Source organism: Bufo bufo, chromosome 3, assembly GCF_905171765.1.
Source record: "Bufo bufo chromosome 3, aBufBuf1.1, whole genome shotgun sequence".
Taxonomy (NCBI): Eukaryota; Metazoa; Chordata; class Amphibia; order Anura; family Bufonidae; genus Bufo; species Bufo bufo.
Window position 1 is genome coordinate 293,728,018 of NC_053391.1, and position 23,470 is coordinate 293,751,487.

General features: G+C 43.7%; 1 protein-coding gene across 1 annotated transcript in view; it reads right to left on the reverse strand.

The window, feature by feature from the left end:
• AATF (apoptosis antagonizing transcription factor) overlaps positions 1 to 23,470 on the reverse strand; it is a 309,381-nt gene that overhangs the window by 255,405 nt on the left and 30,506 nt on the right. The window contains exon 2 of the mRNA XM_040424193.1: positions 10,378 to 10,569. Within this exon, the coding sequence (XP_040280127.1) occupies positions 10,378 to 10,569 (192 nt within the window). The remainder of the gene's footprint in view (positions 1 to 10,377; positions 10,570 to 23,470) is intronic.

A 23,470-nucleotide genomic window follows, 5' to 3' on the forward strand; every position in this document is an offset into this window, starting at 1 on the left:
ATATATTACGCTTTTTGTAAGGCAATGTAACCCAAAAAATGTCTGTTTTATAAAGGGGGATAGGGATGGACATAAACCCTTCAAGCATCGGGCCGATAGTTAGCCCCTTCCAGACGGCGGCATGGAAGGGGTTAAACAGCTGTTTTAAGCAGAGTTCCCGCTGTATGTTGTCAGCTGACACTGCACCGCTGGTGCTCTGGCATCCTGAAAGGGGGGGGGGGGGGAGAAGACAATGCGTGCTTGTGCTAAGTGTGTGGACAGGTGTCTTTTATAAAGGTAATGAGTTCAAACAAGTGCAATTAATACAGGTAATGAGTGCAGAGTAGGAGGGCTTCTTAAGAAAAAGTAACAGGTCTGTGAGAGCCACAATTCTTGCTGGTTGGTAGGTGTGTAATTGCAAACAAAAGGTTTCTATACCAAATATTAATTTCTGTTTTTCTATTGTATCAAATACTTATTTCCTGCAATAAAATGCAAATTAATTATTTAAAAATCATGTTTTTTTTTTTGTTTTGATTTTTATTAAGATTGCCTCTCACAGTTGAAGTGTACCTATGATAAAAATTACAGATCTCTCCATTATTTGTAGGTGGGAAAACCTGCAAAATCGCCAGTGTATCAAATACTTATTTTCCCCACTGTATAATAAACGTCTGAAAGCTACATTTTAAAGAGTCTCTGTCACTAGGCTCAACCCTATTAAACCATACAGACTGCCTGGTAGGGCTCATCATGCTGATTAAAACTATACATTTCTTTTGTCTGTATGTTAAACAGCTACACAGAGAAATCTGTTTTTATTCATATGCAAACGTGCAGTTGGAGCACCAGGAGGCGCGGCTGAATCATCTGAGCACTGCTATGTAACACCCCCTGTGCTCTGCACACATCCCCACTCCCCTTGATTGACAGGGCAAGACATCAGGCTGAGGGCAGAGCTGTGTCCTGGGTTATACATATCTACTGTATATATGTGTATGTACTATAGCTTCACCACACAGATCTTCTCAGAAAGCTAATCTACATATCATTGCGGTATTCATTTCACAGGCACAATATACGATTATACAGACACCAGTAATATGTGTTCATATGCAGTAAGAAAAGGATCCAGCACCAGTTGTGAAAGTTTTTTCGGTCCAGGTCTTTATTTCACCAAAAGCGACATATACAAGTACAGTGGCACCTTCTCCCACTCTTCCCCGATTTAAAAGTTTCGAACACTTCTGTTCTTAATCCTAATCCAGTGTGTCTGTTCCGCCATAGATTTAAATAGGCTCAACCCCCATCCACCCCGAGGGGAGGAGGGGGCCGGAGCTAATCATTAACGCATCAGACACCTGTTCAAACAAACACACCCGTGACATGTGAAAATAGTCTATAAAACCATATGTAGGCGAGTTTCAGCACTGATCAGAATAAGATTTATATCATATATGAGAAGCATGTGACATGCCCTTGCATATAAATTCCTCCGCACATCATATCAGATTCCAATATACACTGCTCAAAAAAATAAAGGGAACACTTAAACAACACAATGTAACTCCAAGTCAATCACACTTCTGTGAAATCAAACTGTCCACTTAGGAAGCAACACTGAGTTACAATCAATTTCACATGCTGTTGTGCAAATGGGATAGACAACAGGTGGAAATTATAGGCAATTAGCAAGACACCCCCAATAAAGAAGTGGTTCTGCAGGTGGTAACCACAGATCACTTCTCAGTTCCTATGCTTCCTGGCTGATGTTTTGGTCACTTTTGAATGCTGGCGGTGCTTTCACTCTAGTGGTAGCATGAGACGGAGTCTACAACCCACACAAGTGGCTCAGGTAGTGCAGCTTATCCAGGATGGCACATCAATGCGAGCTGTGGCAAGAAGGTTTGCCGTGTCTGTCAGCGTAGTGTCCAGAGCATGGAGGCGCTACCAGGAGACAGGCCAGTACATCAGGAGACGTGGAGGAGGCCGTAGGAGGGCAGCAACCCAGCAGCAGGACCGCTACCTCCGCCTTTGTGCAAGAAGGAACAGGAGGAGCACTGCCAGAGCCCTGCAAAATGACCTCCAGCAGGCCACAAATGTGCATGTGTCTGCTCAAACGGTCGGAAACAGACTCCATGAGGGTGATATGAGGGCCCGATGTCCACAGGTGGGGGTTGTGCTTACAGCCCAAAACCGTGCAGGACGTTTGGCATTTGCCAGAGAACACCAAGATTGGCAAATTCGCCACTGGCACCCTGTGCTCTTCACAGATGAAAGCAGGTTCACACTGAGCACATGTGACAGAGTCTGGAGACGCCGTGGAGAACGTTCTGCTGCCTGCAACATCCTCCAGCATGACCGGTTTGGCATTGGGTCAGTAATGGTGTGGGGTGGCATTTCTTTGGAGGGCCGCACAGCCCTCCATGTGCTCGCCAGAGGTAGCCTGACTGCCATTAGGTACCGAGATGAGATCCTCAGACCCTTTGTGAGACCATATGCTGGTGCGGTTGGCCCTGGGTTCCTCCTAATGCAAGACAATGCTAGACCTCATGTGGCTGGAGTGTGTCAGCAGTTCCTGCAAGACTAAGGCATTGATGCTATGGACTGGCCCGCCCGTTCCCCAGACCTGAATCCAATTGAGCACATCTGGGACATCATATCTCGCTCTATCCACCAACGTCACGTTGCACCACAGACTGTCCAGGAGTTGGCAGATGCTTTAGTCCAGGTCTGGGAGGATATCCCTCAGGAGACCGTCCGCCACCTCATCAGGAGCATGCACAGGCGTTGTAGGGAGGTCATACAGGCACGTGGAGGCCACACACACAACTGAGCCTCATTTTGACTTGTTTTAAGGACATTACATCAAAGTTGGATCAGCCTGTAGTGTGTTTTTCCACTTTCATTTTGAGTGTGACTCCAAATCCAGACCTCCATGGGTTGAAAAATTTGATTTCCATTTTTTAATTTTTGTGTGATTTTGTCGTCAGCACATTCAACTATGTAAAGAACAAAGTATTTCAGAAGAATATTTAATTAACTCAGATCTAGGATGTGTTATTTTTGTGTTCCCTTTATTTTTTTGAGCAGTGTATATCGCAGGTGTCATCTGTGCGGGCCATTCACGTGTAACTCACAAAAGAAAAAAAAAGAAAAATGGCATGGTGCGAACATAGTTCAGAAAACTGTCCTTCATAAGGTCTAGTTTTCTTCTGCACATGCCTCAGTGCAAAACAAACTCGACTATGTAACATGATGGTCATACAATAAAAACAAATATATGTGTGTAAAAGCAGGTATAAAAACCATGCAAAAAGGCTTCATTGCTATCCATATATATAAATTCACTCAATATAAGTACATCAGTTCTTTTCTCATGTTTAGACCTTGTGGGTATCGAGTATTAAGTCTCCAAATCCAGAAGGCTTCACGTAAAAGAAGCTTTTGTTTGAGATCTCCCCTCATGGGGACTGTGACTCTTTCGAAAGCAAATGTACTAAAGCCATTGAGACTGCGGTTATGTATGTTAATAAAATGGTTTGCTGCATTAGATACTCCAGTAGTTGTGGGGTTGGAGATAGAATTTAAATGTTTCCGCAATCTCTCTTTGTATTTTCTACTAGTGCTGCCTACATACATCAAATCGCACAGTGTGCACGAGATGATGTAAATTACTCCCGTAGTGGTACAATTGATATAGAATTTCAGAATGTATTGTGTTGTGAAATTCTTTTGTTGTACACGCTACTTTATATGTTTTGCAAGGATGACTCCCGCATTTTGAAAAACCTGTATATTTTAGCCAGGTTGGTGGGGTTTGTTTTTGTGCTGATATACACTCACCTAAAGAATTATTAGGAACACCATACTAATACGGTGTTGGACCCCCTTTTGCCTTCAGAACTGCCTTAATTCTACGTGGCATTAATTCAACAAGGTGCTGATAGCATTCTTTAGAAATGTTGGCCCATATTGATAGGATAGCATCTTGCAGTTGATGGAGATTTGAGGGATGCACATCCAGGGCACGAAGCTCCCGTTCCACCACATCCCAAAGATGCTCTATTGGGTTGAGATCTGGTGACTGTGGGGGCCATTTTAGTACAGTGAACTCATTGTCATGTTCAAGAAACCAATTTGAAATGATTCGAGCTTTGTGACATGGTGCATTATCCTGCTGGAAGTAACAATCAGAGGATGGATACATGTTCTCATTCTGTTTACGCCAAATTCGGACTCTACCATTTGAATGTCTCAACAGAAATCGAGACTCATCAGACCAGGCAACATTTTTCCAGTCTTCAACAGTCCAATTTTGGTGAGCTCGTGCAAATTGTAGCCTCTTTTTCCTATTTGTAGTGGAGATGAGTGGTACCCGGTGGGGTCTTCTGCTGTTGTAGCCCATCCGCCTCAAGGTTGTGCGTTTTGTGGCTTCACAAATGCTTTGCTGCATACCTCGGTTGTAACGAGTGGTTATTTCAGTCAACGTTGCTCTTCTATCAGCTTGAATCAGTCGGCCCATTCTCCTCTGACCTCTAGCATCCACAAGGTATTTTTGCCCACAGGACTGCCGCATACTGGATGTTTTTCCCTTTTCACACCATTCTTTGTAAACCTAGAAATGGTTGTGCGTGAAAATCCCAGTAACTGAGCAGATTGTGAAATACTCAGACCGGCCCGTCTGGCACCAACAACCATGCCACGCTCAAAATTGCTTAAATCTCCTTTCTTTCCCATTCTGACATTCAGTTTGGAGTTCAGGAGATTGTCTTGACCAGGACCACACCCCTAAATGCATTGAAGCAACTGCCATGTGATTGGTTGACTAGATAATTGCATTAATGAGAAATAGAACAGGTGTTCCTAAAAATTCTTTAGGTGAGTGTATACATAGATGGTGAGAGTGTTGTGCCCAGGGTGTTGGGTCTTCTGGACACAATCTGACATCCATCTTTCAAATCTTTGCGGAGTATATCATCCTCTTACAAGATTGGGAGGCACTTTTCAATGATCTTTTTTATTGCATCATCTGTGCCACTTGGAGATCCTGACACAGACAGGGATGTAATAACTACAAATATCTATGCCAATTTTCCATTCAAGTCCTTGCTCTGTCTCGGAGATCTCCAATTGGAAAGCACAGAGTCTCAGGAGACAGTTTGTGGGCATTCTGGATTTGTTTTTATTGTATGACCATCATGTTACATAGTCGAGTTTGTTTTGCACTGAGGCATGTGCAGAAGAAAACTAGACCTATGAAGGACAGTTTTCTGAACTATGTTCGCACCATGCCATTTTTCTTTTTTTTTCTTTTGTGAGTTACATGTGAATGGCCCGCACAGATGACACCTGCGATATATATTGGAATCTGATACGATGTGCGGAGGAATTTATATGCAAGTGCATGTCACATGCTTCTCATATATGATATACATCTTATTCTTATCAGTGCTGAAACTCGCCTACATATGGTTTTATAGACTATTTTCACATGTCACGGGTGTGTTTGTTTGAACAGGTGTCTGATGCGCTAATGATTAGGTCCGGCCCCCTCCTCCCCTCGGGGTGGATGGGGGTTGAGCCTATTTAAGTCTATGGCGGAACAGACACACTGGATTAGGATTAAGAACAGAAGTGTTCGAAACGTGTAAATCGGGGAAGAGTGGGAGAAGGTGCCACTGTACTTGTATATGTCGCTTTTGGTGAAATAAAGACCTGGACCGGAAAACTTTCACAACTGGTGCTGGATCCTTTTCTTCATTTAATAATTTTTCTGCTTACCAGTAATATGTGTCAGCTTACAGTATCTCACAAAAGTGAGCACACCCCCCATTTTTGGAAATATTTTATAATATCTTTTAATGGGACAACACTGAAGATATGACAATTTGATACAATGTAGTCAGTGTGCAGCCTGTATAACAGTGTAAATTGGCTGTGCTCTCAAAATAACTCAACACACAGCCATTAATGTCTAAACCGCTGGCAACAAAAGGTGTACCCACTAAGTGAAAATGGCCAAATTGTGCCAAGTGTCAATATTTTGTGTGGCCACCATTATTTTCCAGCACTGCCTTAACTCTCTTGGTCATGGAGTTCACTAGAGCTTCACAGGTTGCCACTCCTCCATTACGACATCATGGAGCTGGTGGGTGTTAGAAACCTTGCACCTTCAGTTTGAGGATACCCCACAGATGCTCAATAGGGGTTAGGTCCAGAGACATGCTTGGCCAGTCCAGCACCTTTTCTTTAGCAAGGCAGTGGTCATCTTGTAGGCGTGTTTGGTGTCGTTATTATGTTGGAATACTGCCCAGCGGCCCAGTTTCCGAAGGGAGGGGGATCATGCCCTGCTTCAGTATGTCACAGTACATGTTGGCATTCATGGTTTCCTCAATGAACTGAAGCTCCACACAGCCGGCAGCACATGCAGCCCCAAACCATGACCCTCCCACCAGCATGCTTGACTATAGGAGAGACTTGTCTTTGTACTCCTCACCTGGTTGCCGCCATACAGGCTTGACACCATCTGAACCAAATAGGTTTTTCTTGGTCTTATCAGACCACAGGACATGATTCCAGTAATCCATGTCTTTAGTCTGCTTAGTCTTCAACAAACAGTTTGTGGGCTTTCTTGTTAATCATCTTTTGAAGAGGCTTCCACACAATTTGATGTTGTGTGGCATATGGTCTGAGCACTGACAGGCTAATCCCCCACCCCTTTAACCTCTGCAGCAATGCTGGCAGCACTCATACGTCTATTTTAAAAAGACAACCTAGGGATATGACGCCGAGCAAGTGCTCTCAACTTCCTTGGTCGACCATGGTGAGGCCTGTTCTGAGTGGAACCGGTCTTGTTAAACCACTGTATGGTGCTGCAGCTCAGTTTCAGGGTATTGGCAATCTTCTTATAGCCTAGTCCATCTTTATGTAGAGCAACAATTCTTTTTTTCAGATCCTCAGAGAGTTCTTTGCCATGAGATGCCATGTTGAACTTCCAGTGACCAATATAAGAGTGTGTGATAGGGAGAACACCAAATTTAACATACCTGCTCCTCATTTACACCTAACACCTTGTAACACTAACAAGTCACATTATACCGGGGGGAAGGAATGACTACGTGGGCACAATTTGGTCATTTTCACTTAGGGGTATACTCACTTTTATTGCCAGCAGTTTAAACATTAATGGCAGTGTGTTAAGTTATTTTGAGGGCTCACTAAATTTACACTGTTATACAAGCTGTACAATGACTTATTTACATTGTATCAAAGTGTCATATCTTTAGTGTTGTCCCATTAAACGATGTAATACAATATTTACAAAAAAGCTAGGGGTGTACTGACTTGTGAGATACTGTATAAGCATAGAAAAAAAAAAAAACGTGGTGCTATGATATTACTAGCACACAGCTCTTGGACAGGGCTCTACCCTCAGCCTGAGGTCTAGCCCTGTCAATCAATGGGATGGGGCGTGTTCAGAGCACAGGGGGGTGGTACATAGCAATGTTTAGACAATTCAGCCCCGCCTCTTGGTGCCCGAATTGAAAATGAATAGAAAATGTTAAGCTTCTCAGCCATAATGTACCTTAATATTAGATTGAGTATATGTGCTTATTCATAGTATATTCATTAGAATTATTACCCCAGTGCATTTTTTTCTTTATTTGAAATATTTATTACTTTCATATCAATAATGCTTTCTTCTTGATTGATTACTGCTATTATATTGCTTTGATTGTAATTAGTGAACGGAACCATGTGCACTGTTAATAAAAGTTTTATTTTTCTTTGTTAAAACTAATAAAAAACAAAATTTACAAGAAAATGCAGATCTCTCCACAGCTATTTATCGTACAGACAAAAGAAAGGTATCGTTTTTAGGGATGTCCCGATACCGATACCAGTATCGGTATCGGGACCGATACCGGGCATTTGCACGAGTACATGTACTCGTGCAAATGTCCCCGATACCACTGCCGATACCTGTGCGCCGCTTCTATGTGTCTGTGTCAGTCCGCAGCCTGCCCCTGCACCTCGCACAGCTAACAGCTTCAGAGGGCAGCAGCAGGCACTGTGTAATAGGAGCCGACAGTGGAAGCTAGCTCCGCCCCGCCCTCCAACCAATCAGAGACTCACAGCACAGGGAGCGTAGTGCAGGGACTCAGAGAATCGTCTGACAGTTTATTAGTTAAAAGAATCCAATGAGTCACAGACCGTGTCACCGGGTCCCTGCCAGGCTTCCTGCTCTGCGGCTCCCTGTAAGTCCGTCCGGGGGAAGGGTGGGGGGCATTATTAGCATAGCATGTAGTGGAGCTGGGTGTGTACAGGGTGCATGTAGCAGAGCAGGAAGTCTGGCAGGGACTCGGTGACACAGTCTCCGACTCATTCGATTCTTTTAACTAATAAACTCTCAGACGATTCTCTGAGTCCCTGCAATAACTATAATTACATCACAGTCTGCTCCACTGCATTCACTGCAGCAGAGCTGTGTTTGCCAGGAGCGAGTCCCTCTAAAGGTGATAGTGTCTGTCTTCTATGGCCCTGGTCCCTCCCTTCCTGCTTGCAAGCTGCACATTGATCTCTAAAAGCAGGCATTAGGGCAAGAAGAAATATACATTACTGTATGATGGCCACAAGACTATTATACTGAGGAGGGGGGCTTCAAAAATTGTTTTCCTGACTCCTTACAGTAGCGTCTCCTTGTGGCCGTCCCATACAGTGTAACGCCTCCTTGTGGCTGCCCCATACAGTGTAACGCCTCCTTGTGGCTGCCCCCATACAGTATAACGTCTCCTTGTGGCCGCCCCCATACAGTATAACGTCTCCTTGTGGCTGTCCCCATACAGTGTAACGTCTCCTTGTGGCCGCCCCATACAGTGTAACGTCTCCTTGTGGCCGCCCCCATACAGTATAATGTCTCCTTGTGGCCGCCCCATACAGTGTAACGTCTCCTTGTGGCTGCCCCCATACAGTGTAACGTCTCCTTGTGGCCGCCCCATACAGTGTAACGTCTCCTTGTGGCCGCCCCATACAGTGTAACGTCTCCTTGTGGCCGCCCCATACAGTGTAACGTCTCCTTGTGGCCGCCCCATACAGTGTAACGTCTCCTTGTGGGCGCCCCATACAGTATAACGTCTCCTTGTGGCTGCCCCCATACAGTATAACGTCTCCTTGTGGCTGCCCCCATACAGTGTAACGTCTCCTTGTAGCTGCCCCCATACAGTGTAACGTCTCCTTGTGGCTGCCCCCATACAGTATAACGTCTCCTTGTAGCTGCCCCATACAGTATAACGTCTTCTTGTAGCTGCCCCCATACAGTATAACGTCTCCTTGTGGCTGCCCCCCATACAGTATAACCTCTCCTTGTGGCAGTCCCCATACAGTGTAACGTCTCCTTGTGGCCGCCCCATACAGTGTAACGTCTCCTTGTGGCCGCCCCCATACAGTATAATGTCTCCTTGTGGCCGCCCCATACAGTATAATGTCTCCTTGTGGCCGCCCCATACAGTGTAACGTCTCCTTGTGGCTGCCCCCATACAGTATAACGTCTCCTTGTGGCTGCCCCCATACAGTATAACGTCTCCTTGTGGCTGCCCCCCATACAGTATAACCTCTCCTTGTGGCTGCCCCCATACATTATAACCTCTCCTTGTGGCCCCCATACAGTATAACGTCTCCTTGTGGCCGCCCCATACAGTATAATGTCTCCTTGTGGCTGCCCCCCATACAGTATAACCTCTCCTTGTGGCTGCCCCATACAGTATAACGTCTCCTTGTGGCTGCCCCCCATACAGTATAACCTCTCCTTGTGGCTGCCCCATACAGTATAACGTCTGCTTGTGGCTGCCCCCATACAGTATAATGTCTCCTTGTGGCTGCCCCCATACAGTATAATGTCTCCTTGTGGCTGCCCCCATACAGTATAATGTCTCCTTGTGGCTGCCCCCATACAGTATAATGTCTCCTTGTGGCTGCCCCATACAGTATAATGTCTCCTTGTGGCTGCCCCCATACAGTATAATGTCTCCTTGTGGCTGCCCCCATACAGTGTAATGTCTCCTTGGAATGTTATAGTTCTGTTTTTGGGCCTTTTGGTTGGTCAGTGGTCAGAAAATACATGTGTGTGTATTTTATTGTTAAAATTAGTATCGGTAATTGGTATCGGTGAGTACTTAAATAAAAGTATCGGTACTCGTACTCAGTCTTAAAAAAATGGTATCGGGACATCCCTAATCGTTTTAATCAGCATGATGGGGCTCAGGTAGTATGTCTGGTTTAATAGGGCTGATCGACATCCTATTTTCTAAAGAAATAAATGTAATAATTTAAACCGGGATACTTTAAAATATAACTATAACTAAGCAAACAGCAGTATTGAAATAAATTAAAACTCACCAGAATTTTCTGAGAACGACTCCTCTCCCAATTCTGCTTTTAAATCTTTTCGAGATGTAGCTTTCCCCAAGTACTTTTTATCTGTATCAGATAAGTAGGTCACTGTGTTTCTCTTTAGGTTTCCTTGTGTTGCATCATCATCATCATCAATTCCACCTTCATCAAATTTGTCGATAACTTTAGCAGCAGTGACTGAAAAAAATAAAAATAAAGTTATTTAACCGAACTCAGATCTACTGTATTTTTCACCCTATAAGAGCCACTTTTTCCCGCCAAAAAGGAAGGGGGAGGGATGTTAGTATGTCTCATGGGTCAAATCCGAATGATTACTTACATTATAGAAGTGCTCATTAGTAATACAGGACCAGGGAACAGTGAATACATTGTGCTTTGTGCTGGCTCTGTACGCACCACTCCCTGGTCTTCTCCTGGGAGGTCTGACTGGGGATGGCATGGGGGGGGGGGTCTAATCTGGGATCTAATTAACATTGGGGGTCTGAGCTGAGGTTTGATGAAAAATATTTTGGACACTGTTCATGAAACACTCACTAGAGTCCCAACAAATACCTGACTGACAATATGAACCCCTTCACCCCTGGATGGTTTTTCAGTTTTTCTTTTTAGATTTTCACTTCCTGCCTTTGAGGATAAAAATGTATTTTTCCATTCAAGTACTTGTTTTTTCTGGGACAAGTTGTACTTTCTAATAGCACCATTTAATATCGCATACGATGTTGTGGGGACTGGAAAAAAAATTCCAAATAGAGTGGAATTGGAAAAAAAAACACAATTATTTGGGTTTTGTTTTTAAGATGTTCTCTAGGTTGTAAAATTAACCAGCTGACTTCATTCTCCAGGTCAGTATTATTCTAGTGATATCACAATTGTATAGCTTTATTGCTTTAATACTGAAAAAATCTGAAAACCATGGAAAAAAGTATTTGTCACGAGGGTGTCAAGAACCACGCCTGACTCCGTTATACCCGGGGTCAGGAAGTCGCAGCGGTTGGCTGCGCGCTCTATGTAAGATAGGGCTGTTTCCTTATGGTAGCTTTCTGGGTTTGCTTTGCAACCCTTTTGGCTCACTCAGGGATCCGTAGCTCTTTCTCCTCAGCTGTTCCTTGTCCAGCACTCCCAACCTCCTTATATTCCCCTCTCACACTTCTCTGGTTGCCAGATATAGAGCTTCCTGCCTGGACATCCATTCTGACCTTCTGGAGCTGTGTTGCAGCGTTCTCTGGTTGTTGGTCCAGAACGCTACCCTCCGGATCCCTGTTGGACCTTTGTAGACTGCTGTGGTCGCCCACCTGGGTGTATGTGTTTGTCTGTATTGTCTGTCCTCTCCCTGGTGTTTCCCTCTTAGTGTCAGTGGTGCGGACTAGCGATCCCACCGGCCCATTCACTATCCAGGGCTCATTGTAGGGAAAGCCAGGGTTTAGGCACGTGATCGCCGCACGGGTGAGGAACCCGTCTAGGGACGTCAGGGCAGTCAGGTGCCAGCCTCAAGGTGAGTCAGGGGTCACCACCTTTCCCTCTCCCTTGGGCAGGGCTTTCCCTTTTCCCTCCCTGTGCGTGACGCCGGTCATTACAGTATTTCTTTTCATCGCCATACTCTGACCTCTATAACTTTTTTTGTAGTTTTGTTTAGAGAGCTGTTTGAGGGCAAATTTTTTGTGTGGCGATCTGTACTTTTTATTTATACCATTGGAGTATGTATGACTTTATCACTTTTTATTCAAATTTTTGGAGGAGGTGAAGCAACTCAAGAACGGCGAATTGGCCATTTTCTTTTTCTCTGCATGAGCACTGAAATATATCTGCAGCAGCCTCGGATCATTCAGGAGAACAGAGGCTGCCACGCACACACTATCCGGCTGCCCTGATTCCCCTTAGGGGTAGCCGTTGCAGACCGGGGAGAACTAATGCAACGGAAGGGGTTAAAGGGGTTGTCTCACTTCAGCAAATGGCATTTATCATGTAGAGAAAGTTAATACAGGGCACTTACTAATGTATTGTGATTGTCCATATTGCCTCCTTTGCTGACTTCATTCATTTTTCAATCACATTATACACTGCTTGTTTCCATGGGTACGACCACCCTGCAATTCATGAGCGGTGGTCATGCTTGCACACTATAGGAAAAAGCGCAGGACACTCTGGTGGCTTGGACAATGGGGGTGCGCATAGGCCGTTTTTTTTTGTTTTTTTTTCCGATTGCAGGGTTGTCATAACCATGGAAACAAGTAGTGTATAATGTGATGGAAAAATTAATCAAGCCAGCTGGATAACATCAATACAATAATAAGTGCCTTGCATTAAAGGGATTCGGTCACCAGGATTAACAATATGTAGATATTTATGTGTGTCCATAAGGCCCCTTTCACACGGGCGTTGCGGGAAAATGTGCGGGGGCGTTGCGGGAACACACGCGATTTTTCCGCGCGAGTGCAAAACATTGTAATGCGTTTTGCACTCGCGTGAGAAAAATCGCGCGTGTTTGGTACCCAAACCTGGGATCGGTGTTATGTAAATAGTATTATTTTCCCTTATAACATGGTTATAAGGGAAAATAATTGCATTCTGAATACAGAATGCATAGTAAAACAGGGCTGGAGGGGTTAAAAAAAAATAAAAAATCATTTAACTCACCTTAATCCACTTGCTCGCGATACCCGGCATCTCCGTCTGACTCTTTTACTGTATAGGACCTGTGGAAAGCATTAACTATAGTTTAAGGACCTGGGATGACGTCACTCTGGTCATCACATGGTACGTCACATGATCTTTTACCATGGTGAATCACCATGGTAAAAGATCATGTGACGTACCATGTGATGACCGGAGTGACGTCATCCCAGGTCCTTAAACTATAGTTAATGCTCTCCACAGGTCCCATACAGTAAAAGAGTCAGACGGAGATGCCGGCTACGCGAGCAAGTGGATAAAGGTGAGTTAAATGACTTTTTATTTTTTTTAAACCCCTCCAGCCCTGTTTTACTATGCATTCTGTATTCAGAATGCTATTATTTTCCCTTATAACCATGTTATAAGGGAAAATAATAAGGTTCGGGTCTCCATCCCGATCGTCTCCTAGCAACCGTGCGTGAAAATCGCACCGCATCCGCACTTGCTTGCGGATGCTTGCGATTTTCACGCAACCCCATTCATTTCTATGGGGCCTGCGTTACGTGAAAAACGCACAAAGAGGAGCATGCTGCGATTTTCACGCAACGCAAAAGTGATGCGTGAAAATCACCGCTCGTGTGCACAGCCCCATAGAAATGAATGGGTCAGTATTCAGTGCGGGTGCAATGCGTTCACCTCCCGCATCGCATCCGCGCGGAATACTCGCTCGTGTGAAAGGGGCCTTAGTCTTCATGCAGTGTTTACAATGATCCCTCTGTTTATGCTCTGTGTGCCTTATATTCTTATAAAAAGCGATTTTATTCATATGTAAATCACCTCTGTCAGGAGCCCAACGGGTTGTCCCACGATCTCCTGGAGCACAGCACCGCCTACCACTTAATTTATTCACTGCACTATCCTGACATCATGTAATCTCTGCTCCGTAGTAGTCTGCGCCCGTGCGGACTACTGGCACCGCCTTCAACTTGTCCACAGCGCCGGCTCCCTGCGCACCTTGATCGGACCGGAAAATACTTTCTCTGCGCAAGTCGGTCAAAATGAGCAATTGCTGGCAGAAGATTCCTCCGCCTAGGACCGACTTGCGCAGAGAAAGTCTTTTCTGGTCCGATCGGGGTGCGCAGGGAGCCGGTGCATGAGCAGTGGACAAGTTGAAGCCGGTGCCAGTAGTCCGCATGGGCTCAGACTACAGTGTCCACTGCGCCTGCACGAGAGTACGGAACAGAGATTACATGACGTCAGGATAGTGCAGTGAATAAATTAAGTGGTAGGCGATGCTGGGCTCCGGATAGATGAGCGGTGCTGGGCTCCAGGAGATCGTGGGACAACCCGCTGGGCTCCTGACAGAGGTGATTTACATATGAATAAGATAGCTTTTTATAAGAATAGAAGGCACACAGAGCATAAACAGAGGGATCATTGTAAACACTGCATGAAGACTAATGGGCACATATAAATATCTACATATTGTTAATCCTGGTGACAGAATCCCTTTAACTTTCTCCACATAATAAATACTATTTGCTGAAGTGAGAAAACTTCAATTGATTAAATATCAATTTTAGTTAGTAGAATTTTTGAACCCCCACACTGCGTGCGTGGGTCCTGCACCTGCTGAGCACCGGTCAGTACTGTCAATTACCGAGTGCGTCTGCTCAGGTTTAGTGTTTTTTTAATAATTTTTTGGAGCTTTTTTTCTAAATTTTTATCTAATTCTTTCACTTATTTTTTCTCTTTTCTTTTTCTCTTTTTTTTCTTTATCATAAATTTTATTTCAGGGTGGATTTGATTTAAATCAAACTGATTTAAATCACTAGTCAGTAAGGCTTGATTTAAATCATAGTTTTCTACATAAAGACAAATTCTTGCTGGTATAACTTATAATATGCAAGTAGATGAAGATTTTTAGAATAACAACTTTTCATATTAGTTTGATTAGGTTGATTCTGCATTCATAGGTTTGTAGAAGTTAAGATTAAAGGTCTTTTTCTCAACTCTGTTCATGTTATAACATTTTTGCTGTGAAGAGGCATGTGATCTCTGCTGAGTCAAATTCAGTTTTGAGAACTGCAAAAGTAACCCAAGCATCTGTGATCATATCTTGTAGGCAGAGAAACTGCCCAATAATCTTACAAAAACCTCTGGAAGAGCATGACATTGTGAATGGATTAATGGAATTTATTTACCCAAAAAATTTAACATATATAGCCTTATTCTACATAATTAAAAAACGAATCTTTATTTCATGATGAAATAACCTTTGGATGGTAATATATTTTCCTCAAAAAGCATTTTATAAAAATAAAAAAAATAATCAGATTTAGATATTTTTTTTAAAATCATAGATTTTTATCCACCCTGTTTTATTTTAATTAATTCATTACAAGCTCCCCCTCACGTGTTAAATCACTACATACACCCGCATGACACTTTTCACTTTACATACACCAATAAAAATAAAAATGTCCAATTCATCCCAGAGAATGTACTCCACTGAAGAGGCATACGCCATCCTTGCCTCTGAAACGGAGTCTGCAAGTGAGGGAGAAGAGGAAGCCACATTCCTCTACTCAACCACTTCATCATAATCCGGTGATGAGGGACCCTCAAGGAGACGCCCCAGGAGAGATGAAGTAGCCCCCCCCCCCCCCCCAAGTGATCCCCTATTGTCCACACCGCCTGAGGATTATGAGCCCCAAATTCCAGAGTTTGACTGCACAGGCTTCACAGAAATAGATTTTTTCAAAATCTATTTCTCTGACGATCTCATAAATTTGATCGTGACCCAAACAAATTTGTACGCCCAGCAGTTTATTTCTCAAAACCCAACATCCTCATATGCTAGACCCCTGTAAATGCAGTAGACATTATGACGTTTTGGGGGCTGTTGCTGCATATGGGCCTTGTAAAAAAAATATAAAAAATGAAATGAGACAATATTGGAGTTCAGATGTCTTGTACCACACTCCAATTTACAATATGGCCATGTACTGGGAACAAAGTGTGGGGTGCATTTTGTCCTGCTACCCCTTGTGAAAGTGAAAAATGTGGGCGTAAAGCTACTTTTTCTGGAAAAATTTTTAATTTTTCATTTTCACAGCCAAGCGTTTCCTTATTCTGTGAAACGCTCGATGGGTCAAAGTGCTCACTACACACCTTGGAGTATTCCTTGAGAGCCGCTGTTTCCAGAATAGGGTCACTTTTAGGGTTACCTCAGGGTGTGTTCAATTGCAAGATGGCGCCTGTGAATTATTCCGGTGAAATCTGCCTTCCAGAAGCCATTTGGTGCTCGTTTCCTTCCGACCCCTGTGGTACGCCCATATAGCAGTATACAAGCACATATAGGGTATTGCTGTAATCAGGATAAAATGGGCAAAAAATTAGGGGGTATATTTTCTCCAGTTCCCCCGTTTGAAAGGGAAAAATTTGGGGCTAAAGTCCATTTTTATTGAAAAAAATAAAATTTTTCATTTTCACAGCCAATTCATGTTTTACCTTTGAGGACAAAGTTCTCACTACACATCTTGAAATATTCCTTGATGGGTGTAGATTCCAGAATGGGGTCACTTTTTGGGGGTTTCCACTGTAGGGCCACCTCAGAGTGTCTTCAAATGCGACATAGCTCCCAATTACAAATCCAGCTAAATCCGCTCTTCAAAAGCCTTATGATGCTACTTCCACTATGAAGCCTGCTGAGCGCCCATACATCAGTTTTTGAGCACACATGGGGTGTTTCTGTAAATCGCAGATTCAGGGTAATAGATTGAGTTTTGTTTGGCTGTTAACCCTTGCTTTGCTACTGGAACAAATGGATTAAAATGAAAAATCTGCCAAAAAAGTGAAATTCTGAAATTTCATCTCCATTTGCCATTCACTTGTGGAACACCTAAAGGGTTAACAACGTTTCTAAAATGGGGTGATTTATGGGTGGTTTCTAATATGTAAGCCCCAGAAAGTGACTTAACTGAACTGATCCTGAAAAATTTGGGATTTGGAAATAGTTAAAAATTTCAAGATTTGCTTCTAAACTTCTAAGCCTTCTAACGTCCCAAAAATATAAAATGTCATTTTCAAAATGATCCAAATATGAAGTAGACATATGAGGAATGTAAAGTAATTACTATTTTTGGAGGTATTACTATCTATTATAAAAGTAGAGAAATTGAAACATGGAAATTTGCTAATTTTTCCACATTTTTTGTAAATTTGGTATTTTTTTTATAAATAAAAAATAATTTTTTTGACTCTATTTCACCAGTGTCATGAAGTACGATATGTGACGATTGTTGTAGTTTTGCAACAGCTGGAGGGCCGCGAGTTTGAGATGCCTGCAATAGAGGGAGGGAGGGGGGGCGGGGGCCGCACACTGGCCACCAATAATATTCAAACTGGGGAGGGAGGGGGGTCTGCCCCCTGCTGCCTGGCAGCCCCTGATCTCTTACAGGGGGCTATGATACGCACAATTAACCCCTCAGATGCAGCACCTGAGGGGTTAATTGTGCGGATCACAGCCCCCTGTAAGAGATCGGGTGCTGCCAGGCAGCAGGGGGCAGTCATGTACACATTTCGTAGTATATTCTAACTAGAAGCGTCCCCATCACTATGGGAATGCCTCTGTGTTAGAATATACTGTTGGATATGAGTTTCACGATCTAACTCATATCCGCCAGTATATTCTAACGTAGAGGCGTTCCCATGGTGATGGGGACGCTTCAAGTTAAAATATACTGGAGAAAACTCCGATCCGATGGTATATTAATAGGGACTCCTGACTTTACATTGAAAGTCAATGGGGGACGGATCCGTTTGCAATTGCAACATATTGTGTCAACGTCAAACGGATCAGTCCCCATTGACTTGCATTGTAAGTCAGGACGGATCCGTTTTTACTCCGCACAGCCAGGCGGACACCAAAACGACTTTTTTCTCATGTCCGTGGATCCTCCAAAAATCAAGGAAGACCCACGGACGAAAAAACGGTCACGGATCAACAGAACCCCGTTTTGCGGACCGTGAAAAAATACGGTCGTGTGCATGAGGCCTAAGGGAAAGATCTGCACCTGTTCTGTGTTTAGACCCACACCTGGTTTTGGCTCAAAATCACTGATGGAAATCACTGACCAAACACTGACTAGGTGAATAAGGCGTCATGCACACAACAGTTTTTGCGGCTTGGATGCGGACCCATTCACTTAAATGGTGCCACAAAAGATGCGGACAGCACTCTGTGTGCTGTCCACATCCGTTGCTCTGTTCCGTGGTCCGCAAAAAACAAATATAACCTGTCCTATTTTTGTCAGTTTTGCGGACAACAGGCAGTTATATCAATAGCTGTCCGTGCCATTCCGCAAATTGCGGAACACGCGTATGCCATCCATGTTTTGCCGATCGGCAACTTGCGGACCGCAAAACACACAATGGTCGTGTGCATGCGGCCTAAGGCATTACTGTGTGCAGTGTCCCGCATCTCTCTCCTCCTCCTCATTCCATTTGGTCCTCTTACAGCTGAACTTAAAAACTTGAACTTTCATCACTGATGAAAACTATTTACATTGTTCAAATTTTAGGGTTTATTGGTCCCAATAAACAGTCAAAATGACTGTCAAAATGTTAGCGTCACTTGGCCAGCCTGTGTAATGAGGCATCCTCTTTCTTTTAGAGCCAAATCAGCATCTTACTCAGGGCTCAGGATTAAATGGCCTTCTGAGCTAATTTGGATTAGATCCTCCAGTGTAGAAATATGTATTGATTGCATACTTTAATTTAATTATGTTTTGGGCAGATAAACTTTCGTTCACATGGGATTGAGTTCTACTTTTCACTAGTACCATCCTAGGGTATATATATATATATATATATAATTTATTGATCAACTTTTATTAAAGCAGTTCTCTGGGCTTTTAATATTGATGACCTATCATACTCGCTGCGGCTATGTCTATGGCAAAGCAGCAGCGCTCATGAAGAGATACGGGAGGTGGTACTTGCACACATCGTATCCTCATACAGCTGATCAACGGGGGTTTCCACGCCTACCATCACCTATCTGAAGTTCCAGCACCAATGAGGGTTGCATAGCATTATATTGATTTATAATGCTATGTAACCCTTACAGTTCTGGAATGTATTAGATGACACTGACAGCATGCTGTCAGTGTCATCCAATACATTCCAGAACTGTAAGGCCCCTTGCAGACAATCGTGTCCGGATGCGTCCCAGGTGCATTGCGGCGAATCCACGCAAGTAGGTACGCAATTGAAGTCAGTTTTGACTGCGATTGCGTTCCGTTGTTCAGTTTTTATCGCGCGGGTGCAATGCGTTTTGAACGCGCGTGATAAAAAACTAAATGTGGTACCTAGACCCGAACTTTTTCACTGAAGTTCAGGTTTGGGCTCGGTGTTGTGTAGACGTAATTATTTTCCCTTATAACATGGTTATAAAGGAAAATAATAGCATTTTTTAATACAGAATGCTTAGTAGAAGGTCAATTGAGGGTTAAAAAAATTAAAATTAACTCACCTCCTCCAATTGATCGCGTAGCTGCCGGTCTCCTGTTCTTTCTTCAGGACCTGTGGTGACGTCACTGAGCTCATCACATGGTCCATCACCACGGTGATGGACCATGTGATTGGACCATGTGATGTGACATCACCACAGGTCCTTTAGCCGGCAGCTCATGATTAAAGAAGTAAGAAGAGATCGGCAACTACGCGATCAAGAGGAGGAGGTGAGTTAATTTTTTTTTATTTTTTAACCCTCAATTGACCTTCTACTAAGCATTCTGTATTAAAGAATGCTATTAGTTTCCCTTATAACCATGTTATAAGGGAAAATAATACAGTGAATAATCTGTCATCTTAGCAACCATGTGTGAAAATCGCACCGCATCCGCACTTGGTTGCGATTTTCACGCAGCCCCATTCACTTCTATGGGGCCTGCGTTGCGTGGAAAACACAATATAGAGCATGCTGCGATTTTCACGCAACGCACAAGTGATGCGTGAAAATCACCACTTATGTGCACAGCCCCATAGAAATGAATGGGTTCGGATTCAGTGCAGGTGCAATGCGTTCACCTCACGCATTGCACCTGCGCGGAAAACTCATCCGTGTGAAAGGGGCCTAAGAGTTACATAGCATCATAAATCAATACAATGCTATGCGACCCCGGCAGTAATGGGAGGTCAGGACGAGTGTTATATATATATAATGGGGAATATATAATGAAGGGAAGGTAACCCATTGTTTATTGTTTCCTTATGTGTCCTCCTGCACTGTGTCCAACTGTTTGTGTATACAGTTCCTCCTTCTCTTGTCCCTGGTTCAGTCCTTCTGTGTTCCGTGTGGTGCTTTAGTGCTTTATGGTCCCGGCTGCATAATCTTCAGTGAGGGCCTGTCTCCTGTGATCCTGCGTCAGCCATGTCTGTACTGAAGGTAGAAATTTTCAGAGCAGAGTGGTCTCCGCAAGAAGGAGGCAAGGAAGTGTGCCATGAAGGAAGGAAGCAAGCCAGAACAGCACAGGGGCCTCCTGATAATGTATCTTTTTTTTTTTTCTTAAAGCTGCAGCGCGGCGGTGGGACAAGTCGCAAATGGTGATAAGACTTAAAAGTCTTATCGCCATTTGAAAATTCCTGGTCGCATTGGTGACCATTTTGGTCACTATCTGGACCACTGAAGGACCGTATTAAGATACCAGGGGGGAGAAAGAGGTCTTAGGGAAGGATGCATTCGGGAGGCTGCAGACAAGAACCTCTTAATCCAGGGATGCTCAGCCAGTCTGGTGTCAAAAAAAATTACAATTACTGAGGGCAGCAACCTGAACTTTGAGAGAAGAGGATTTAAGGTTTTTCTCAAGACCAGATTGTAAGAATTCTAGAACTTTTGATATGTCCGGAGCCTTTAACGGGTCCGGACTGCCTCCCATGAAATCAGAAAAAAAAATACTCCATACTTTAAAATATTTCTTTGAAGTAACTAGTTTCTTGCCTTTCAATAGAGTGAAACTACATTGTCCGATAAATCTCTTCTAGACCAGATCTGCCTTTCAACCTCCAAACTGATAGATAAAGAATCTCTGGACCCTGATAGAGAAGATCCTATCTCGCTGGAAGGATCCAAGGAGGTTATACAGTTAACCTCATTAGGCTTGAGAACCAGGATATCTTTGGCCATTTTGGAGCTACTATAAGTACTGATGCACCCCTCCTCCTCTATTTTTCTTAACACTCTGGGAATGAGGCAAAAAGGTGGGAAAGCATATCCCAACTCCAGTCCTGAGTTAATCCATCTATTGCTAGTAGATTGTCCAAACGATTGATTGAGAAGAATCTCTCCCCCTTTCTGTTGGCCCTGGACACAAATAGATTTATCGTGCGAAGACCATACCTCTGAACTATCTGCCAGAAGATCTCCTCGTTTACACACCACTCTCCCTGTTTGAGAGAAGTGCAGCTCAGGAAATCTGCAATTGTGCTGTCCTTCACTTTCAAGTATCCTGCAGATAGAAAAAGCCCCCTTCTTTCTGCTATACTGAAAAGCTCTTGGGAAAAATTTAACAGAGACGGGACTCTGGTACCCCCCTGGCGATTTATATAGGCTACAGTTGTTGAATTGTCCGAATGGAAAATTATTCCCCTGTTCATTAACCTTGGAACAGCCATCTCTAGAGCCATCTTTATTGCTTTCAACTTTGAAATTGGAGAAGGCATTCCTTGAGGCTAGATGCCACCTCCCCTGCCAGAACCTGTTCTGGGAGTAAGCTCCCCAACCCCAAGAACTGGCATCCGTGGTGATTACCAACTGATCCCGAAAGGACCATGAAACCCCTGTAGACAGATTCATCCACTATAAAAGTGAAAGCCTGGCCTTTGAAGAAATGTGGAATTCCCTGTCTAGAGAAAGGGGGGAGCCATCCCAGGACCTCAGAATGTCTGCCTGCAGATTCCTGGAATTAATTTGAGCATAAGCTCCTGCTGGAATAGTGGATGTCATCAGAACCAATACCACCATATCCTCTCTGAATGAGCACAGGTAGGAGAGAAACAAACAAGTCTGTCATATAATCAAATCCCTTTTCGTTTATTGGAGGAAAACTCTTCCGCTGACGGGAGTCCAATTGGATTCCCAAAAACACACATATCTGAGAGGGAACAAGACTTTGCTTGTTTTCATTTATTTTCCAACCTAGATTTTTTTAAAGTGGAGCAAAGGAAATTTAGGTCTTCTAACAACCCCTCCCTTGACTGAGAAATTAACAAAAAGTCATCTAAACAGGGTACCAAAGTGACTCCTTTTAGTCTTACAAAGGCCGCAATCTCCGCCACTACCTTGGTAAATAACCTTGGAGCGTGTGAAATACCGAAAGGAAGAGCCCTATACTGAAGATGTAACCATCTCCATTTTATCCAACTGCTGTCCTTAAAAATGTCTGGGAACAGCTGTGAATCAGCACATGGTAGTAAGTATTTTCCAGATCTATGCTTGCCATCCAACAGTTTTGGAAGACTAGACTCGTAGTTGATTTCATAGTCTCCCTACGGAATTTTTTTGTAAGAGAGATTGTTTAATTTCAGAATCACTGTGAACGACCAATTCGGTTTCTTCACCAGAAAAAGAGGGGAACAGAAACCCTTCCCCATCTCTTTCTCGGGAACCGGGCAAACTACTCCCTTGATCAATAAGGAGAGAACGTCTGACTTTAGAACTTCTCTTTTTATGTCGTGTATGAGTAGCTTTGTTTGGATAAAAAATATTTTAAAAAAAGTCTGGTGGCCGAGAAAGGAATTCTATCTGATAACCTTCCCTTATAACCTCTAGGATCCATTTGTTTTAGGTAATGGACATCCAGGCTGGAAGAAACTAAGCTAACCTTCCCCCCTACCTGACTTCTGGCATCATTGCTGCTTGTCTTTAGATTTATTTTCCTGGGGTTTAAACAAGAAACAGCTAAACTTTTTAAGGAACCTCTCTCTCTTCTATCACTCTGCCTGCCCTTCTGCCTCCTGAAATTAGACTGGGGCTTACAAAATAAAAAGGAAGGCTTCTGTGGAACTGGGAACCCCTTTCTAAAAAAAATCATCTAAAGAGGGACCAAACAGCCTGGAACCTACACAAGGGATTGCACAAAGTCTAGCTTTAGAACCCTGATCTCCCTTCCAAGATCTCAGCCAAATCGCACTCCTGGCCGCATCAGACATAGCCGCTGCCCTAGCAGAAAACCGAACAGAGCCAGTGGATACATCTGCTAAAAAAAAAAAAAAAAAAATCGCCAGCTTTAACCCCTTAGGGACCCATAACGTACCGGTACGGCATGGTTCCCGAGTCCTTTAGGACCCATGACGTACCGGTACATCATCTATAGTTCCGATCACCGCCACCCGGTGATCGGAACACGGTGCCTGCTCAAATCATTGCGCAGGCACCACAGCTAACAGAAGTATTGGAATGCAT